General features: G+C 53.2%; 1 protein-coding gene across 2 annotated transcripts in view; it reads left to right on the top strand.

Annotated features, from left to right (window-relative positions):
• SLC12A5 (solute carrier family 12 (potassium/chloride transporter), member 5) overlaps positions 1–20,736 on the top strand; it is a 36,161-nt gene that overhangs the window by 3,571 nt on the left and 11,854 nt on the right. Inside the window, exons 1-12 of one of the 2 annotated variants that reach the window (XM_006773537.2) lie at positions 4,295–4,819; positions 10,598–10,692; positions 11,022–11,153; positions 11,494–11,640; positions 12,716–12,770; positions 13,264–13,394; positions 15,501–15,742; positions 16,487–16,662; positions 18,218–18,388; positions 18,678–18,776; positions 18,920–18,977; positions 20,592–20,736. The exon at positions 20,592–20,736 is cut by the window's right edge and continues 10 nt beyond it. In XM_006773537.2, the coding sequence (XP_006773600.1) occupies positions 4,768–4,819; positions 10,598–10,692; positions 11,022–11,153; positions 11,494–11,640; positions 12,716–12,770; positions 13,264–13,394; positions 15,501–15,742; positions 16,487–16,662; positions 18,218–18,388; positions 18,678–18,776; positions 18,920–18,977; positions 20,592–20,736 (1,503 nt within the window). In that variant the 5' untranslated portion in view covers positions 4,295–4,767. Of the gene's footprint in view, positions 1–4,294; positions 4,820–10,597; positions 10,693–11,021; positions 11,154–11,493; positions 11,641–12,715; positions 12,771–13,263; positions 13,395–15,500; positions 15,743–16,486; positions 16,663–18,217; positions 18,389–18,677; positions 18,777–18,919; positions 18,978–20,591 lie in introns of those variants that run through there. The other variant, XM_006773536.2, reaches the window with a different exon arrangement.

Genomic DNA, 20,736 nt, shown 5'->3' with positions numbered 1-20,736 from the left:
CCCCAGGGAGGTACTCTCCCCACCTCCTGTCCCCACCCAGGCCCACAAGGAGTGGTGACAGCACGTGTAAGGCGGGGGAAGGCTTAGGGGAGGGTTTGCAGGTCACTTGCATATGAGCATTGCCTTTCATTCTGGACTAAGGGAGTGGAGTTTGTTCCTGGAGGTGCTTCCTGCTGCCAGGGGGTCAGTACAGGTGGGAACATGACATACAGGGGTGAAAGAGCAAGTCAGAGGCTGAGTCTCGAATCTACCAGTAACCCTGCACTGTAGCCCCCATGCCTCAGTTGTCTCATCTGTACCATGGGAAGATGGACGGCGAGTTGGCTGGATGGAAGTGGACCTGATCAGTTGTAACAACTCTGAACTACTCCCTCATCCCTTTATACCACTCCCTGCTGTGCCTTAGTTATCAAGGAGGAAGGCAGGGTAGTAGAAAGAGCCCTGGGCCTGGGCTAAGACTAACAGGAATTGGGATGTGTCCCATGGAGTGAGAGAGAGCCAACTGATGCTAGGGGGATAGAGCAAGATCACAATGTAGCCCACCCACACTCTAGCTCAGGTTCTGTGGCTGGCCTTGCTTCCCCTCTCTGGACCCCAATTCCCCCATCCATAGTGTAAAGGAGTTGACCCAGAAACTTTATGAGGGTCTTTCTAGCCACAAACAGGCTAAGATCCTTGATGATCTGAAAGGGTGACGTTCTCTGCTTTTCCCATACCCACACCTCATGTTTCAGACTGCCTATAAATTGGGAAGAATGACACTGGATTATTGCTGTATATATCAGATCTATAGATCTCCACACTGTCCAAGGAGTTCTCCAGTCACCCCATCCTTAAGCCAGGGCTCAGAACCTCACTGCCCAGTACCTCAGCCCAAGGTGAGCCCTGGGAATCTCCATGGCAACAAACTGGTTATGAACGTGGCTGCAGTTGCCATAGTGACAGGCCTCTCTCTCTCTTTCTCCTTTCTCTCTCTCTCATCCCCCTCATCTCCCCTCCCCTCTTCTCAATGAACCAGAGAGATCTTCGGGCCTCAGCTCTCCAGGTGGGATAGGGGTGGGGGGTGGGTACAGTGAGAAGGGGGTCCAGATTGAGAAAGAGGGAAGATGGTCTGAATCTGTAGGGGAATGGGGGACTGTTGGGGTGCCATTGTCATGGTGATGGGGCTGCAGCCTGTTAATTAAGCCCCTGGTTGCCACGGAGACGATGGTGGTTGACATGCTCTGCAGCGAGCCCTGTGTGTGGGGTGTGCTGTGCGCTGGACTCATCAATTCACTGCGAGGGTTTTGGGTCTGGAGAATGGGGATTGCAGGTGGGGAGAGAAGAGTGAAGGAGGGAGTTCAGGGCTTTGGCTCCATGAGGTCAGAACTGGGGGTGGGTGGGTTAGGTCCTGGGGTAATGATATGGGGATAAGGATGGATAGGGATTGAGTCATGAGGAGGAACACTATGTCTCCCTCCCATGGAAGGAGGAACCAATCAGGTGGCTCCAGCTTCCTCCAATTCTGGTTCAGTGGACGGAGCTCTGGACTGGAGATCAGGAATCTGGATACTAGCCCCGATCTGCCACAAGTTCACCCCATGAAGAAAATTGCATCTTTCCATTTCTAAACCAACTTCCCCATAAATGGGGAGTGATAAAAGGTAAATTATACAAGTCTCAATCCTGATACTTAGGAGGCAGCTTCTCTGAATCTTTTTCTCTCTGAGAAGTATAAGGTGGGAGAGGGAATCAGTTTTAGAGACTCAGAATTCAAAAATAGGACCCTGCTCAGCTCTGCATCTTGTGTGCTTTCCTGAGAGGGTTCCCCTCTAGCTAGATCTTCCTGGGGCTCTGGGTGGGGAGGGGGTGCTGAGCTGGCAGCCATATTCCTGGGCTCGGAGCTGAGGGACATCTTGCTGGTTATCTGGCCAAGGCCAAGCTGGCAGTGCACAAGATGCCTGCAATGTGTTTTCTCAAAGCCTCGCTGCAGAGCATTCGCCTGAGGCCAGAATAGGGACCAGTCTCCCTGAAAGGTGGGGTGCGTGAATTGAAGGTCTGGGGTCTACCCTTGGGACTCCGACTTCACTTGGTCTGGGCTCCATGATGTTAGTCTGAGATAAATGGAGAGAACATTAGGAGTTTTCAGAGAGGGAAGAAGTTCCATGGATTATGTAGCCTCACCCTTTCAGTTTCAAGATGGAGATACTGAATCCCTGAGAGAGGACCTTAGTCTTGCCCACGGCTATGCAGAATTTTGGGGCAGGAGACAGGATGGCAGCATTATTTCCTGATTCCCAGATGCCTCATGAGATGGGAGCTGTGGTCAGGGTGGACATACGGGACACCGAGGGGAAGAGGAGTCAGTCCTACTACCTTCACCTGTACTCCCTTAGGATCTAGGTTTCCCTCATGGACGGGCGCAGTACCTGAGTGGCGAAGGCTCTGGCCTACAAATGAAGGGAAATACCCCCAGGAGACCACCCCAGATCTGGGTTTGTTGAAAAAAAAATCTCAGCATTTAATTTATTTCACAGCATATCCCAGGCAAGCCTACTGCCTGTTTTACTCTGTTACCTGTCTCTACAGAGTCGTGCAAAACCATAATGCTGTTGCTGCTGCTGGTGTGTGTAGTGGAGTGCTTAGGAGCTCTTGAACACTAGCCTACCCTACTGCTCTCCTTTTAACCCCTGTCACCAGTTCAAACTTATTTAATTTTGGGGGGGTATTTTTTTTCCTCTGGGAAAGCCAAGTCCAATTTTCACACCTGTCTGAATAGCTAGCTCTTCACCCTAGAGCCCTTCCAGCATCCACAGAACCCAGTGGCTCTGATACCTTATTGGTGGATCCCTCAGAGTCCCCTTTCAGTCAGCTGCGGAAGACTCTGGCTGACTGAAGGTGAAACCACCACGGACAAATGGGTACAGGGGAATCTGAACCGCGGGCCCTGTCCATGGTTCTGAAGGTCACATCCTAGAGTCAGGTCTCCAGGCAGTCACATGGATGGCTTTTAGGAAGGTCTAAGAGAAGACCTGACGGTCTTCTGGGTCCACCTTCACTCGCAAGGCAGGAGGGCACTCCAGTCTGGTGACTCGGAAATCCGAGCACAAGGAAAGGGAGAAAGCGTAGCTCAGACCCAGTCCCTGTGTCTTTGTTAGAAGCCAAGGATCAGAGGTCCTTTCTATCGGAGGCAGGGCAGCTTAAAAAGAGGCTGTGCTGAGGAGCAGAGTCCTAAACTGGAATAAAGCAACCTGGCTCCTAGACCGCCTTCTGCCATTCACTGCACTGTGTCCACACACAGCCATTTATTTCTCCTCTTTGGGCCTTAACTGTCTCATCTGCAAAATGAAAGCCATGCATTAGATAAGATGATAGATGCCACCCCTTCCAACCCCAGAGCTCTTCTGGAACTTAGAGGGCTAGTGTTGGTGGCTAGCCAGGGTGAGTCTGAAAGTCACTTCCCCTCCGTCTGTTCTCACCCTTTGATGTTTAGATCTTCCAGAGACTCAGAGGGTCCAAGCTTCCGATGCTGCTTTCTGAGATGTCTCCACCACAGGCTCCAGCCTGGATCTAGGGTGCTGAGGGGTCCCAGGACAAGCTTCTAGGGGACCTGTGTCAGGTGAGGGAGAGGAGCACAGACGGCCTGTCAGCTCTGGAATCCTCAGAAAGCAATCCTGGATTAGGGGATTAGACGCTCCTGCCCCGGGAGAAAATCTGGTCCCAACCGACAGGCGGCCTCATTCCCCCTCCCCCACGCTGTCCCTGGCCCACCTCTGGCTGGCCTGCCTTCCCTAGGGCCCGCACCTCCCTGGTGGGGAGCTATGCTCCCTAGAACCTCACTGCTGCGTTCTCTCCTCTCCACCATGTCTCCTTCCCAGGGTCACTGCACAGTCAGAGGGCCCCTGTCTGTGGGCGCCAGGGATTTGTCTTGGGGGTGAGATGCTATGACTCTTGTCAGCCAAGCACAGTGAGAGGGTTCATTGCAACTCCTCAGGCTCCACTCCCCCAGTCTTACAGCTGGATGGCCAGGTAGAGCCCGAGTCCCCCCCATGGGGGCAGCACAGGGCTTCAGTTACGGCCTCTGGCCTTTCCACATCCTCAGCTAACCTCCGGAACAGCGAGATGGGAAAGGGTCTGTTTCCCCACCCCTCTTCCGGCCTGGCCTCCCCAGCTTTGCAGACAGGCTCTCCAGGGACCCGTAGTCCCTGGTGCCCCACCCTTGGCATCTCATCTTCCCCCTAGGGGTCGCCCCAGACCCCCCAGCCAGGCAGCCGCTGCGGGGCCGCTTCCCCACGGCCGCGACCTAGTTCCCTGCCGTTATTTTTAGGGCGCGGGATGGCACCTGCCCACGTGCCGGCCCCGCCTGCGCCCGAGAGTGGGGGGCGGGCTGAGCTGTGTCTGCTGCAGGGAGGCGAGGCCCCTGTCCCCTGCAGCACCCTCTCTATCCCACCCATGCAAGCCCTCAGTTTTAGAGCCCCCAGGCCAGCTCTGCCCTCCCCTCTTCTGCCCCCCTCCCGCGCTCCCTCCCCCCCAAACCCCGCCAGTGGCTCACGCCTCCTGCATACGGGATGAGGTGAGCAGCGCCGCCGCTGAGAGGGGGCGCGCGCGGGTGTGAGCGTGTGTCCGTGTGCGAGTGTGTGTGCGCCGGGCGGGCGGGCACTGCAGCTTCTTCCTCCGTGGAGCGGAGGGCGAGCGAGAGCTAGAGCGAGCGAGAGAGCGGAGAAGGCAGGCAGAGGGGCGCGGGCGAGGCGGCGCAGCCATCCCCGGGCCCGGCGCGGCGCTGCCACCATGCTAAACAACCTGACGGACTGCGAGGACGGCGATGGAGGAGCCAACCCCGGTAAGCAGCGGCCCGGGGGCGGCGAGGGAGGGGGCGGCGAGGAGAGGAGGCAGCTCTGGGGTTAGAGGCAGAGTGGGGGCCGCCTCCTTCAGAGAAGAGGCTGGGAATGACCGGGGCGGTGGGCACCCCGGGCGGCCTGCAGCCTTGTTCCATTGGAATGCGCCAGGCGCTGTCCGAGGTGTTGGAATGCGCTCCGCCTGGGGCCGGGCTGGGGGCCGAGGGCCGAGGGGTTGCCATTGCCCACCGACCGGGAGGCAGACGTAGGTTAACCGAGCGGGGAAGGCGGTGGGAAGGCCATGGAAGAGCTAGAATGGGCTGACGTGGAGCTCGACGGGCGGAAGGAGGGCTCCTTTCCCCCATAAGGGACCCTGGCGTCCTGGCGCAGAGTGTTGACTGGTGTCGTGGGGGGCAGGGGGAGGGCACAGTCTGCTGCAGTCCCTCTCTATGGGACTTCCGGCTGAAAGATAAGGGTTAGGTACTTATGAGGGGCTGGAGCCACATGACGGCCCCGTCCGGGCTGCGGTGTCTCCTTAAGAGGGCACTTGGTGCAATCCGGGCCCCCTCCCCCAAAGCTGCCCGAGATCCAACCCCAGAATGGAGCGTGCCTCCCCCGGAGATTGTCAGCCCTACTTTGCGGAATCTGCCTTTCCCTCTTGCGTCCCCGTGGGTTCCTATTCAGGACGGGAAGCAAGATCTCTCTCCTTTCTTCCCTCTTTCCCCTTCCCCTCGGTACCCTGGGATGGCAGTGAGGGCTCCAGGTCGGGGCAGGGGGGAGTCTTTCTAGCCAGTTCTGCTAGCCGCCTCAGGAAGGCCCCAGGAATGGGGTTCCAGCTGCTGAATCCCGGCGCCGCCGCGGCGCGGACACTGCGGACGCGCTGCGGTGGGTGCGGAGACTCGCTAGGAGCCCAAGGGTTTGGAACAAGTCCTTCCGCTGCTTCGGCTCCCCCCCGCCCTCCTCCGCGGTGTCCCTGCTCCGAGGTCTTAGGGGCCAGCCACCCCCTTGGGCTCCCAGGCCCCCGCCGCCCCCCAGCGGTCTCAGCCATCCATCACGGTTGTCAGCCGCCCCCACCCCCACCCTCCAGCGGCGCTGCGTCCCTCGCGCACTAGCGCGCCTCCCGCTCCAGCTGTCTGCGCTCAGCGCCTTCAAACGCTCCCCTGGGCATAGCTGGACCCTCTGGGCCACGGCTCTTGAAGACCTCCCCAGGGGGTGGTTGAGGGTCCCAAGGGCTGAAAGAGCGGGGGCCTCCAGGGACTGGCAGCCTGGACTTGAAGTCCTTCAGATCCGGAAAAGGAGGCAGAGCCAAGTGGCCGCTTGGGAAGGCTGTGGACACCAGGGTGTCCATCCTTTGTCTGAGACCCTCGTCCTCCCTGGGTCTGAGTGGTCTAGGGGGGTCTGAACTACCGGCTGGCCACCTCATCTACCTCCCGTCACATTGGGGCTGCCTCATCTCGAAGCCGCCCCCTTCCCCAACAGGCTGAGACTGTGTGTGGGGGGAGGGGGAGGGGTTTGGTTAAGTGGAGTCTGCGGCAGAATCAGGCATCGCCACGCTGTGCGCAGGAAACGAAGGGAGCCCATTCCGGTCTGGGACCCCTTTCAGATGTCTCCACTCTGAGGACAGGAACTCAACCTGAGAGATCATCTCTCTGCTCCCCCAGACAACGGGTCCGGTCTGAGCCCCGCAGTTGGTGCCTTACTGGGCCGTGGGGTTTCCACGGGGTCTCAGGAGGCCGCTGTGTGCAGAGCAGGAGTGGAACTAGTCACTCCCTTCAGCTCCACACCCACCCCATCGGTTTCTAGACTCGGAATGTGGTGGGCCCATCTGGAGACCGTTCTCTCTATACAGTGGGCAGGACCTGGAACTAGGGTGTTCCGAACCTGGGTCAGGCGTTTTGGGTCCCAGAGAGAGAAGGCCTCTCAGAGGCAGCTGGAGAAGACGGTTGGCGGTTTTAAGGACCTGTTGAGGTTGTGGGAAGAGGGACCCTCGGGCGAGAGCCCCTGGCATCTGTGATCCAAAGTTCTTGGGGATGTGGGTGGGGGAAACCCGGGTGCTGACCTCAGGTAGATGGGAATGGTCCGAGTTAAAGGGCTTCTCTGGACTGAAGAAGAACCCAACGGAATTTATTACCTCTGGCCTCCAGGTCTCCTGTCTCCTTGGGGGCTGACGCGCCCCCCCACTACCCCAATCTCGCTTGGGAATTCCCCCAGGCCTGGCCCCAGGCCCATAGGGAGGAGGTTCCTTAGCCCGCCGCGCTCGCCGGTTTCCTCCCCGGGAGCTCTGGCCGCGGCAGCTTAATTGAAAGCCGATTCGGGTTGAGAGCTCCCAGGGGGCGGGGGCGGAGAGGGCTCAGCCTCCGTCTGGCCCTGCCTCCTTCGCACGCTCCACTAGGCGCTCCCCCACCGTCCCGACTCCCGGCTCTGGGGAATCTGGACGAGTTCCCCCTTCGCAGTCCTGCCCCCTGGAGAACTCCTGAAGCTCACCCGCCCCACACCGCCCCCAACCAGTGCGCCTGGTTCCAGGGAGGGGCAGTCAGCTCTGGCAGGGGCGGCCGGGGGCCTGGCGTCCCGTTCGGTCGGCGGGTGGAAAGGCAGGACCCAGAGCCAGCCTCCTGAGCCGCCCCCTCCCCTGCTCTCATTTCCTGGCTGCGATCCTGCCTGGAGTCTGGCTCCGCGCTGCGCGTCGCTTACATAAGCGGCTGCGGGCGCGTGGCCGGCTCTGCGCGGCGCTCTCGGCCCGCGCGGTCGCCTTGGAAACTGGGACCGGGCTACCTAGTTGCAGGCTCCAGTCAGGACGCCCCCCTTCCTGCCCCGCTCGCGCCTCGGGTTCCCACGAAGGAAGAGGCGGGGGGATGGAGGGGCGTGAAAGGCAGAGAGGAGGGGCTCTCGCGTCTAGCTGCCTGGCCCGAGGAGCAGTCGCTGCGCGAAGGGGAACCCAGTCCCGCAGGAGACGGCCCCTGTATCTTGCCGCCGGGGAAGAGTGTGGAATGGGGAGTCCGGGCAGGGTGAACTCCACGTGTACCAATAATAGCCGTGATTGTAATAGCTCCAGTATGTGCTAGGCATACATTACGGACATTATTTCACTTAATCCCAACAGTCCTTTCAGTTAAGCCCGATTAGTACCCCTTTGCAAAGGAGGAGGCCGAGGCTTAGAGTGTAAGTGACTTGCTCAACTGTATCAACACAGCTAGTGAAGCTGTGACTGAAACCTAAATTTTGACTCCAGCCTGTTTTCTTAACCACTAAGGAATCTGTGCTCGTCTCATCCCCCTCAAATCCACCAGCTCCTATCATGTCGAGGTGAGAACATGAGGCCCCTTGTCCCCATTTTAAAAGGAGGAGGAACGCACTTCACTCTTATTTCTCCTGTTCTCTGGCCCCAGCCAGCTCTTCTGAAACCCTGGAGTCAGGAAGGGAGCCTGGTGAAATTTACTTCCCAAGACTTTTTCCTGAGCAACTATTATGTCCCAGGCTTCCACTGGGAGGACGGCCTGCTATTCCCAGGAACTCACATATGTGAGGAAAAGGAAGAGTAGGTGGTGGCCCCTGTTTGGGGACCAGGAGTCGTACCTGGCTTGATGAATGAGGTGGTGGCAGGAGATAGTGGGCATCGCCTCTTTCCCCTTTTACAATGTGGAGTCAGGATGAGATTGGAGTTATAACAGGTCCTTCTCTGGGGAAGGACCCTGACTGGGAGACTAAGTAAAGTTTCTAGGAGGTAAGGAGGATGGGGAGGATTTGATCAGAGGGAGCGGGAGAAGGAAAGTGAGAGAAAGAGAGGGGGGCGGGCCAGGAGACAGGGACAGGCGATTCAGAATATGTAGGGCCTTAGCTTCACTTGGACTTTGGTCAATGGGGACTTTCTGCAGGGTCCAGAGGGGAATCTGCTACTGGGACTCAGCCCTCGCCCTGAGGAAGGGGCATGGCTGGAGCTAAAGGACTGTGCCTTTACGGTCCCTTATATCGCGTTGAAAGGGCCCTCCCTCTCCTTGATGCCGAAGCGACTTTCTCCTTGCGTGATTTCATCCAGACCCTTGTTTTCACACACTTCCTACACACGTATTTATTTATTTATATTTATATGTTTTTCTGATGAGTTACCCTCACCTCTTTCTCCTGCCCAGCTTCTTTCCTGGGTCTCAGACTGATGGCATATCCAAGTGGCTTCTAGACTTATTCAGCTGAGTGTCCCACAAGTGCCTCACTCTCAATCAAATCCAGCATCTTCCCCACCCCAATCTCCCCCTTTCCCATTAGTAAATAGCACCACGATCCAACCATTTATCCATGCCAGAAACCCCAGGCGTTACTCTAGATTCCTCCTTCTTCCATTCCCAAACATCTGGCATAGAGATATGTGCCAATCATTCTCGGGTCTGTCCATTGCCCTGCGTTGCTCGGGTCTGGGTCATCAGCCCTCGCCTAGATTACTGAAGTCCCTAGCTAGCATCTGTATTCTTCATCTAAAGGCAGAGTGATGGCTCTAAAACACAGGTCTGTTCATGGCACTTCTTTGCCTTCAATGACTTCCCATTGTTCTCTGGGTGAGGTCCAAAGTCTGTAACAGGGCCTGCTAATTGTGTAAGGACGCAGCCCACATGTATTATACCAGGCTCATCTTTTCCTATGCACTCCCCATCCTTCAGGCCCGTCCCTCCCCCTCCCTCCCCCATGCTCCTTCTTCAGACTCCAGCCAGATCAAACTTCTTTCAGCTCCTCTAACCCACTCTGTTCACTCTCGCCTCTGGGCCACCGAACATGCTGTTCTGCTATTCTGTCTGCCTGGAACACCCTCCTGCCTCCCTCCCATTCTAACTCTTACTCATCCTTCAATTCTCAGCCAACACGTCACTTCCTCTGGGAAGTCTTCCCTGACCTCCCAGGCTGGGCTGAAAGCCTCTCCTGTGTTCCTACAGTCCCTGTTCATCTTCTATCACAGAACTTACCACTCTGGGTTGGAAATTCCTGGTTACTGGTTCATCTCCCCTGCTCTTGGGTTCCCTGAGGGCAGGAGTGGTGTCTTATTCTGCCTTTTACGTTTCCTCCAACCCGGTGCTGATATAGGCACATGGCAGATATCCAGCAAATACATGTTGACTGAAGATGAATGAGGGGCATAGGACGTGCCTAAGGGGGGTCACTTTTCTAAGAGGTAGAGTATCCTTGGGGCCTCAGGCTGTAGTTTTTTTCTGCCTTTTCTCCAGGAAAAAGCATGCTTCTACCCCAAAACACCAGATGGGCCCAGTTATGGTCCAGGAGGGGCCCTGGAGAATCTAGGGTACCCTGATGAATGAGATGGGACCCCCAAGAGCAAGGAAGCACTCACCCATTCATTAAATACCTAGTATGTGCCAAGGACTGCACTAGGCTCTTTAAACATGCTGTCAACTAAAATTCTTCAAGGGAGGCCCAGCCGGTGTGGCCCAGTGGTTGAGCATTGACCTATGAACCAGGAAGTCAGGGTTTGGTTCCTGGTCTCGGCACATGCCTGGATTGTGGGCTCCATCCCCAGTGTGGGATGTGCAAGAGGCAGTCAATCAATGATTCTCTCCGATCATTGATGTTTCTATCTCTCTCTCCCTCTCCCTTCCACTCTGAAATCAATAAAAAATATTTGTAAAATAAATAAATAAAATCTTCAAGGGAGGTAGTATTAGCTCCATGTCTCCCATGTGCATACTGAGGGTGAGAGAGGTAAAGTGGCCATAACAGCTGCATTGGCCCAGGCAGATGGATGACCACCAGCTGGTGCCAGACCACTGACTCCTCTGCCTTCTCAGGTGATGGCAACCCCAAGGAGAGCAGCCCCTTCATCAACAGCACCGACACGGAGAAGGGAAAGGAGTACGATGGCAAGAACATGGCCCTGTTTGAGGTGGGTTGCCAGGGATGTTGGGCCTCCACCCACAGTTCATCTCCACGTGTATCAGATCCTCCCTCCCTCCCTCCTCTCCATCTCTCTGTTGGTCCATCTTCTTTCTTGAGCCTCCCTCAGCTCCTTCTCCTTCCCTTTACTCTGCTACTCTTTATCCCCATCCTATCATCGTCTTCCCTGTTCTCCTTGCCCCTCCTCCTTTTTCCTCTTATCTCATCCTCCAAGGTTTGCCTTCCTTGTCCCCATATCTCTCTGCCTCCTCCCGTCCAGCTCACCCTCCTCCCCTCCCTGGGGCTCTAGCATCCTAATGCTGCCACCTCCCTCCACAGGAGGAGATGGACACCAGCCCCATGGTGTCCTCCCTGCTTAGTGGCCTGGCCAACTACACCAACCTACCCCAAGGAAGTAGGGAGCATGAAGAAGCAGAAAACAATGAGGGTGGAAAAAAGAAGCCGGTACAGGTGAGGGCCTTGGGAAGAACAAAGAGAGAGGAAGGCCGGATGGAAGGGAGAAAAGATTGGGGAAGGACAACAGATTCGGATGAAGGGATAGGATTTGGGGGCAGAGGGAAGGGAGATGAGGGATAGCAATGGAAGGGAGGAGGGTGGGGTTGGTTGGAAGGAGGGGTGATGCAGGCATGAAGGCTGGGAAATGGGAAGAGGAATCGGGGGGAAGAGGGATGAAGGGGTGTAGATGGGGAGAATAAGAAAGTGGGGGATGAAGGAAAAAGGGAGGAGGAGTGGGCTTGTGGCTTTGGGAGTGATTAGGGGCTACAGAAACTGACACTGGCTTCCCTGGCAGGCCCCACGCATGGGCACCTTCATGGGTGTGTACCTACCGTGCCTGCAGAACATCTTTGGTGTCATCCTCTTCCTGCGACTCACGTGGGTGGTGGGCATTGCAGGCATCATGGAGTCCTTTTGTATGGTCCTCCTCTGCTGCTCCTGTGTGAGTGACACCCTCCCCTCTCCCACTCCCTGGCAGCGGGGCTGAGCAGGGCCTTGGGGTGGGAGAGGGACGGGGGAAGCATGAGACCTGAGCTTTTTATAGGAACCACTGCATATGATCTTTGAGAGTAAATTAGGTCTGACTGGTCCTTCCTGCCTCTCACAGGCCAGTCTCTGATGGCTCTTAACCAGGTTTCACCTGGATGTGTCTTGTGTGTGTATGTGTGTAATTACACAAGTAATGCCAATTCATTGATGAAAAAGATAGATGTCCAGAAAGAAATAAAATTCACCTATAATCACACACTAGTTAACATTTTGGTGGGTCTAGGCTAGAGTCTAGACCAGCCGTGGGCAAACTACGGCCCGCGGGCCGGATCTGGCCCGTTCGGCTGTTCTATCCGGCCCGCGGAGCCGAAAGAGCGGAGGGTCCTCTCGCTCTCCCCTCCGCTCCTTCACCAGCAGCAGTGTTAACATGTATTAGTTCACACAAACACTCCATCCATGCTTTTGTTCCGGCCCTCCGGTCCAGTTTAAGAACCCACTGTGGCCCTCAAGTCAAAAAGTTTGCCCACCCCTGGTCTAGACTCACAAGAAATGGGATTATGTGTCACAAACAGTTTTGTACAGAATTCTTCCTACCCTCTCTAAAACATCAACTCTTCACTAGACATGTACTTCTCATCACATTTCCGTTTCTCTACATGTGACCTTTGAGCCACCTTTGCGTGTGAGGTACTCAGTGCTAATCCCAGTACCCTATTTTGTAGATGAAGAAACTGAGGCTCAGAGAGTGAAGTGACTTGTCCCCGGCCAGACAGCTGGTCAGAGGCCAGGCTGGGATTTCCAGAGCTCTCTGGTGCTGTAGCTTGTGGTAGGCCCATTGCCTGGTGAATAAGAGCTTTTCTTGACAAGAAGGACTTGGCAGGAGTAGAAGCTGGAATGGGACCAGGGAGAAGCTCAGTGGAAGAGGACTTGTGGGTTTGGCAATGTTTGTGGGGCATAAGGTTTGGCCCCCACCCAGGCCACTGCGGCCCCCATTCCAGCCGCCACTCTGATGATCTCTCTCCTCACAGACGATGCTCACAGCCATCTCCATGAGTGCAATTGCAACCAATGGTGTTGTGCCTGGTATGTAATTGGGGTTTCTTACAGGGGATGGGCCTGAATGGTTGGGAGGGGGGCCTGGATAGCTGGAAGGAAGGATAGTGCCTTGGCCTTTGGGGGCTATCTGGACCCAAGACAGGCCATATTGCAGAACGGGGACTGGGCTATGATGTTTGTGGGGCAGCCCGGGACAGTTTTATTAAGGGGAGGCAAGGGAGGCAATTTATGGTGCTGGACAAGGCAATGCAAGCTCTCCCTTTGCCTGAGACCCTCTTCTCCATCACCCTATTTTCTGAGCCATGACCTCCTTAGAGGGGTTGTTAACAACATGGTAATTAGTGCTGCAAAAGCTTTTCCGAGTGGCTAGCTGGGTCTCCACCAGTCCTAGGACTCCAGCCTGTAAGGCCCATGAGGCTCAGAGCAATCACCTTCCCGCCTCTGGTCCTACGTCCTCCTCACCCCCAGCGATAGCCCAGTGTTCCTGAGCCTCTCACTGATACTAGGTTTTTTTCTGCAGCTGGCGGCTCCTACTACATGATTTCCAGGTCTCTGGGTCCAGAGTTTGGGGGCGCCGTGGGCCTCTGCTTCTACCTGGGAACTACCTTTGCTGGGGCCATGTACATCTTGGGCACCATCGAAATCCTGCTGGTGAGAGGGGCCAAGGAGGAGGTGTGGGGCCCCAGGCTTTAACCAATGCTCCCTGGACACCTCCTATAGGCCGCTCAGTGAGGCCAAAGGGAAATCAGATGTGCTTCTCTTTTTGAAGAGTTCACGGTCTAGTTGGGGAGACAAGATGCAATAATTATGTAACACGAACAGCTGCCGTTTATCAGGCACCCACTGTGCTCTCAGCAGAGTTCCAAGTACTTCACAGTCATTATCTTGAATCCTCATGAAATTTAAGTATTATTACGCCCATTTAGAAATGAGAAGCTCAGAGAAACGAAATGACTTACTCAAGGTCACTCAGCGACCAAGTGGCAGAGGTAGGTGGATAAAAGTAAAATCAAGGCAGAAATAGTAATAGTCATGTCACACAATAGTTGACCATTTAGTGGCTGCTGACCACCTGCCAGGGGCTGTGCTAAGTCCCCTATGGATGTTCATTATGGAGGGCTGATGGCTAGTCAATTGCAAAAGGGAGGAAGCCTAAGAGGGAGCCGAGTAAAGACATCTATCTGGAGTAGTGAAGAGAAGTCAGGTTGCTGGGCAGTGTCTAAAGGAGACGGCTGCCGCCTTTGGTCTCCGTTCTTCCTGCCCCTCCCGGAGGAGTTGGGAGCTGAAGAGGGTTCCTTGGTCTATAGACAGTGGGGCTGACACTTCCCAAGCTCCTACTTTATCCAGGCCCCATGGCCTGCGACGTATCATTTTATTTTATCCCTGACTCTCCTATGAGTTAGAAGTTATCCCCATTTTACAGATGAAGAAAGCAAGGCTCATAGAGTTTAAGGAAGGGATATGAACGGGCGGAAGGTGTGAACCTGTGTCTTTCTGACCCTCACACCAGTGATTGTTCACTCTACCACACTGTCTTGGAGAACTAGGGCTAAAAGTAGTCGCAGCTTCTGGTTTGGGGGCAGAATGGAGAACGAAAGACCTGAGGAGCCACACGATGAGAGGATGATGACTTTTACAAAACTAAGTAACCTGCAAATTATTATCAAAGCAATTCTGCCCCTTTCATAAATTGGAAAAATATCAAAGAATGTAAAAAAGGAAATAACAACGCCCAAAGAAAATCATTAACATTTGGGTGTATTTTTTTTTCTATGTGATATTGTATTCTGTACAGATTTTCCTAAATAACTCAAAACTCTCTTTGTACCTATAATTTGCAAATGAAAATAACTTTTGTAAGAATATAAACATTAATATTTAGTAGAGAAATTATAAAAAATACAGATGTGCAAAAAAAAAAAAGATTCTCCACATTTTCACCATTCAGGGAAAACTACTGTTAATATTTTACTGTATCTACACACACATACATTATTATGCATATATTTATATGTTTAGGTATGAGTACATATATGTATTTACAAAAATGAGATCATAAACACATTTTCTAAAACTTGATTGTTTTTACCTAATATAACATGAATAGCTTTTTGAGTCAGTTATATAAACCCATTTATCCTTTTGAATAGCACCATAGTGTCTATGGGAATATCATAATTTATTCACCCAATCTCCTAATGATGACTACCTAATTTGTTTCTGCCTTTCTATTAGAAATAATAAAAACAATATATAATTATTAAGACTTATACTTGATCAAAAAATAATAGAAATTAAAATTACTGCCAACATTTTCACAATATCATTTAAAAATATTTTTTTAAATTGATTGTAGAGAGGAAGGGAGAGGGAGAGAGAGATAGAAACATAAGTGATGAGAATCATTGATTGACTGCCTCCTGCATCCCCCTGTTGGGAATGGAGCCCAAAAGCTGGGCATGTGCACCGACAGGGAATTGAACTGTCACTTCCTGATTCATAGGTCAACCACTGAGACACCAGCTGGGCTGCAATATCATTTCTAATGACTGTGTAATAAACCTTGCAGGCTACCCTATGATGTTCTTAACCATTCCCTTATCAGTGGATGTCATTCTAGTCTTGCATACTGTAAATTTGCTGTGACTGGAATCTTTTCTCCAAATCCCTGACTGCACATCAGGTTATTTTCTTGGGGTGATTCTCAGTTGGTTCTTACTGGGTTAGTTGCCTGACCTCCTTGCCCCTTTCTCACAGGCTTACCTCTTCCCAGCTATGGCCATTTTTAAGGCAGAAGATGCCAGCGGGGAGGCCTCAGCCATGTTGAACAATATGCGTGTATATGGCACCTGTGTGCTCACCTGTATGGCCACTGTGGTATTTGTGGGTGTCAAGTATGTCAACAAGTTTGCCCTTGTCTTCCTGGGTTGTGTCATCCTCTCCATCCTGGCCATCTATGCTGGGGTCATCAAATCTGCCTTTGACCCGCCCTACTTCCCGTAAGTGCTGCTACTCTGAGCCTAAGGCATCGTCCTCCTCCTCCATGGCCCAGTTTCATGGTCTGCACACCACCCTATGCCAACCCTTGTTCCCATCTCTCAGAATCAGAGTAGTTGTGGATTTAGAGCAAGCTCCCTTGACAGGGAAAATACCTCCTAGTTTTGGGGAAGTCTCTTCAGAGTGGGATGATATTTCTGGAGTTGGGCACAGTTTCCCTTATGAGAGTCAAATGCTTGCTGTGGGGATGAACAGAAAGAACCAAGTGGAATGATTTCTAGAGGGATAAACACTGTGTTGGGGAAACATTTTATGGGTGGGGACAAGCTCCTGGAATGGAGCAACTACTTAGTGTTAAATACCTTCTCCATCATGAGAAAGTACACAGAAGGGAAGGTCTGTAGCTCAGATCTCTGTGGGTCCTGCCTCTTTACTAGGACAGGTTCCCCTACATCCCACTGCCCAGAAGGGCGGTGCACAGAGACTACTGTCCATGGTGCTGAAACACAGCATTGCACTAAGGTGGTTTGCTCCCTGGCTGCTATTAGAATCACTTGGGGGATTGGGGAGTGGAAGAGGGGGGTCTTTAAAAAAAAAGCCGATTCTGGGCTCCATCCCAATAAAATCAGAATCTCTGGATATTGGGCCCAAGCATCTGTGTTTTCAGAGTTCCCCTGGCAATTCGATTGTGAAGCCAGAGCAAGGTTATGTCCCTCCCCACCGTCCTCCCTTGTTTCTCTCCCTAGGATCTGCCTCCTGGGGAACCGCACGCTGTCTCACCATGGCTTTGATGTCTGTGCCAAGCTGGCGTGGGAAGGAAATGAGACGGTGACCACACAGCTCTGGGGCCTTTTCTGTTCCTCTCGCTTCCTCAATGCCACCTGTGATGACATTCCTGGTGCTGCTAGTGGCCTCATCAAAGGTCTGGGGGACGGAAGAGGGCTGGTGTCCAGAGAACGCTGCAGGGATTGTGGGTTAAAAAGTTAGGATTAAGAGACTCTACTTGGGATTCAGTTAAATTCAATCAGTTTTAATTGATCTCCTGCTCTGGGTCATGTTCTGTTCTTGGGACCAGGAAGGGGTAGAGATGAAAAGAAGCCTTTGAGTAGCCCATCACTTAATAGAAAGGAAAGCCATCGATTTAACAAGCACCTACCAAGTGCCTAGCACTGTGCTAAGCACCAGGAACGCAACATAAATAACTCACAGGCCTTGGCCTCAAGGAGTCTAAAGGCACACACAGATGTATTAGCAAATATGCATAGATGCGCATTCAATGAACAGAGATCTCCCAGGAGAGGGAGTGGCTGTATGTATAAGGTGGTAAGATAAGGCTTCCTGGACTCATCTGAGAAAGCTTTTGAAGGACAAATATGAGGTTTTCAGTGATATTAGGGGAATAAAGACATCACAGGCAGAAGAACAGCTTGCCTAAAAGCGTGCAGACACAGAAGAGCATATTGTGTCCTTCCAACCACAAGTAATTTGGAATGACTGGGACATAAAGTGAAAAAGAAGGAGGGGCAAGAAATGATGTCAGAGAAGCCAGCATGAGCCAGACTGTGGTGGGTCTCGGAAGCTATGTCAAGGAGTTTGGACTATGTCCCGAGGGCAATGAAGAGCCACCAAATGGTTTGGAGTAAGTGAGGGACATGGTCACCTTGTCATTTCTGAAGGTTCACTCTGGCTGCTAATGTGGATGGGCTAAAATGGGGAGATACCAGAGGCAGGGAATCCAAGAGGAGGCTACACTGAGTCCAGGTGAGAGACGATGGTTTTCTGACCTAGAGTGATGGAGGGATGTCTGGAATGGAGTAGTGGTTTTCCCCAAGTCTGCTCTGCGCACCAAGGAGACATGTGGCAATGTCTGGGGACAGTTCTGGTCACAACTGGAGGGCATCTAATGTGTAGACTCAGGATGTTGCTAAACATCCTACAACGCTATAGGACAGCCCCCCATAACCAAGAATTAATGGTCCCAATAGTGCCAAAGTGGAGGAATCCTGGAAAGAAGAGAAATGGTATATTTGAGAAATATTTAGGAGGAGTCATGGACCGGAGTTGGTGAGGGGCTTGAAATGGAGATGGGGAGAGGGAGCAATTGAGGGCAATGCCAAGGTGTCTGAATAGATGCTAGTGCCACTCACCCGGCTAAGAGATCCAGGAAAGGAGCTGGTTTGGGGTGGGTGGGTGTGAGATCAGTTTGGGATATTGAATCAGTCTGAGATAGGTGTGTCTTTTTGCCCCAGTAGACAGTGCTATTTGAAAGCAAGGACCAAATCTGACGCAGGTGCAAAGCCCCTGCATGTGGCCTGGTCCAAATCAGGAGCTTAGGAAATGTTAGTAGAAATAAAACAGAGCCAAGGGGAATGAGACGTGGTTGACCTTGGCCCTCCTTTTGCCCACCCCACCTCCTGGCCCCAAAGTTGTGACCCTCTGACTTCTGGTCTTTCCTGAGCATCCTGTCTCCCCCACAGAGAACCTCTGGAGCTCCTACCTGACCAAGGGGGTGATTGTGGAGAAGCATGGGATGCCTTCAGTGGGCCTGGCTGATGGCGCCCTTATCAACATGGACCATCCTTATGTCTTCAGTGATATGACCTCCTACTTCACTCTGCTGGTTGGAATCTACTTCCCCTCAGTCACAGGTGAAGGGGAGCTTGGAGGAGGAGGACTGTGCCTGGGAATGGGTGTGTAGGGGACGGTCAATAACGTGGGGGAATTTCTTAGTCTAAAGTTCCCATCACACAGGCAAAAGTCACAATTCAGTTCCCATTGGACAGATCAGGGTATCAAGGCCATGGAAAGCTGAGTACACGGCCCAAGTCCCCATGCAAATCCATGTGCCAAGCCCAGGTCCCAGGCTTCCTGACTCTGAGGCTGGGGTAATTTCTTCCCAGTCTGTCTGGTCTCCTGTCCTAGCTGCTCTGTTCGCAGGGATCATGGCTGGTTCTAATCGCTCCGGGGACCTGCGGGATGCCCAGAAGTCAATTCCTACGGGCACCATCCTGGCCATTGCCACCACCTCCGCTGTCTGTATCCTGTGCTGCTGGGCTGGGGCCGCCGCCGTGGGCCTAGAGGGCTGGAGCGGGGGCGGTTGCTGGTTCATCGCTGGCTCAGGAGCCGTGGTGATGAAGGGGGACGCCACGCTGGGAATTCTCCTTCATTCTCTGCCGCAGACATCAGCTCCGTTATTCTGTTTGGAGCCTGCATTGAGGGGGTCGTCCTGCGGGACAAGTAAGTAAGGGAATCAGGACTGATCCTGGGGCGTGAGTACAGGGGCCCAGTTCTGGGAAGCAGACCTGACAGGGGCGCTGAACCTGTGCAAGGGGCCTTGTGGGAGGGAGGTCAAGGGCAATTGCTTGCCAACTTACACTGTATTTTATCTTTCTCATGTCACTCCAGCTCAAGGAGCTTGAATGGTGCCTCATTTTCTTTAGGATAATGACACTTTCCTTTTCTTTTTCTTTAAAATCTATTCATCCATTTAATGTTTCCTGGATGTCTATGTGTTGGTCACTGTCCAGGGTTCCGGGGCTAACAAAGATATATAAGCCAGGATTTCTGCCCTGAAGGAGCTCTTTGGGGATGGTAGCTGTACTTTCAACAGACTTGGGATGCAGAGCAGTAGGGGTGGCGAGAAAACACAGCACACGGCTCTGGGGCTGCGATCCAGTCCTCAGAGGGCAGAAGGAGGAGGTGATTCTAGAAATGCCTTATACACATTTTCTCATTTATCCTTCCCTGGGGAGGCATTCCAGGCAGGGAGATCAGCACGAGTAAAGGTGGAGGAGAGAAACAGCTGCATGTGTGTGTGCGCGTGTGCACGCGTGTGTTTGCACACTCGGGTGCCTGTAGCTGTGAGCAGTTAGAGCTTCAGGAGCATTCCCTTCTGAAGGGCGGGTGCATACACACCAGGAGGGCAGGTGGCAGCCCTGTCCCAGAAGTTGTTTCTGCATTCCCATCCTGGCTTCTGTAAGGTGGGGAATGGGGGACATGAGGCTGGAAACTTACGATGGACCCAGTCCTGGAGGCCTGGTTTTTGGTACCAGTAAATTGGAGCTTTATTTTACAAAAAATGGAGGAAACTCTGGAGGGTTTTAAGTAGAGGAGTGACCTGGCCAAATGGATGATTTGCACATATTGCACCTATTAGCGTTTAGGGCAACTTAACCTTCACTTATCTCACTTTATTTAATTGGACACCTCCCACAGATTGCAAGGGATTCCGCAGGTCATCAGTATAACCCATCATCTGATCCTTGAAGTCCTTCCGCAGCGGCCCATCTGAGCGTACCTCTGCTTGCACATTTCAGGGACAGGGCTCTGTACCTACTGAGGCAGCATCTTCCATTTTTAGACAATATCGTTGTTAGAAGATGCTTTTCTTTGATTCTCACATCACATACCATCACCAGATGATGAGGCTAGAACCCCCATTGTTCAGATGGAGAGGTTCTACCAGGTTAAGAGGCTTGCCCAGGATAACATAAACTTTCACAGCTGATCTTTACTGGAATCACTATCACTGCCATGTTCCAGGCACGGTGCTAAGCATTTTACATGCGTTATCGCCTATCCTCTCACCTGTTGTATGAGGCGGGTTTGCAATAATTCTTGTCTTACAAGGTGAGGAAAGTGGGGCAAGGAGAGGTGAAGTGACTTACCCAAGGTCATGCAGACAGAAGGAGCCCAGGACATTAGGGGCTTTGTCTCTCCCTTTGCCTCTACTGAGCCCAGCTCTGCCGTGGGCACAGAGTTGGTTCTGAAGTTGGCGAGGGAGACCTGCCCTGGAAATCCAGGTGGCATCGCTCACCCAGTATCTCCTGTCCTGTCGCTGCTTCATTCCAGGTTTGGTGAAGCTGTGAGTGGCAACCTGGTGGTGGGCACACTGGCCTGGCCCTCCCCCTGGGTTATCGTCATCGGATCCTTCTTCTCCACCTGTGGGGCTGGGCTGCAGAGCCTCACAGGGGCACCCCGCCTGCTGCAGGCCATC

The sequence above is a fragment of the Myotis davidii genome, unplaced genomic scaffold (genome assembly GCF_000327345.1).
Source record: "Myotis davidii unplaced genomic scaffold, ASM32734v1 scaffold827, whole genome shotgun sequence".
Taxonomy (NCBI): domain Eukaryota; kingdom Metazoa; phylum Chordata; class Mammalia; order Chiroptera; family Vespertilionidae; genus Myotis; species Myotis davidii.
Note: the sequence above shows the minus strand (reverse complement) of the source record. Positions and strands in the feature narration are given on the sequence as shown.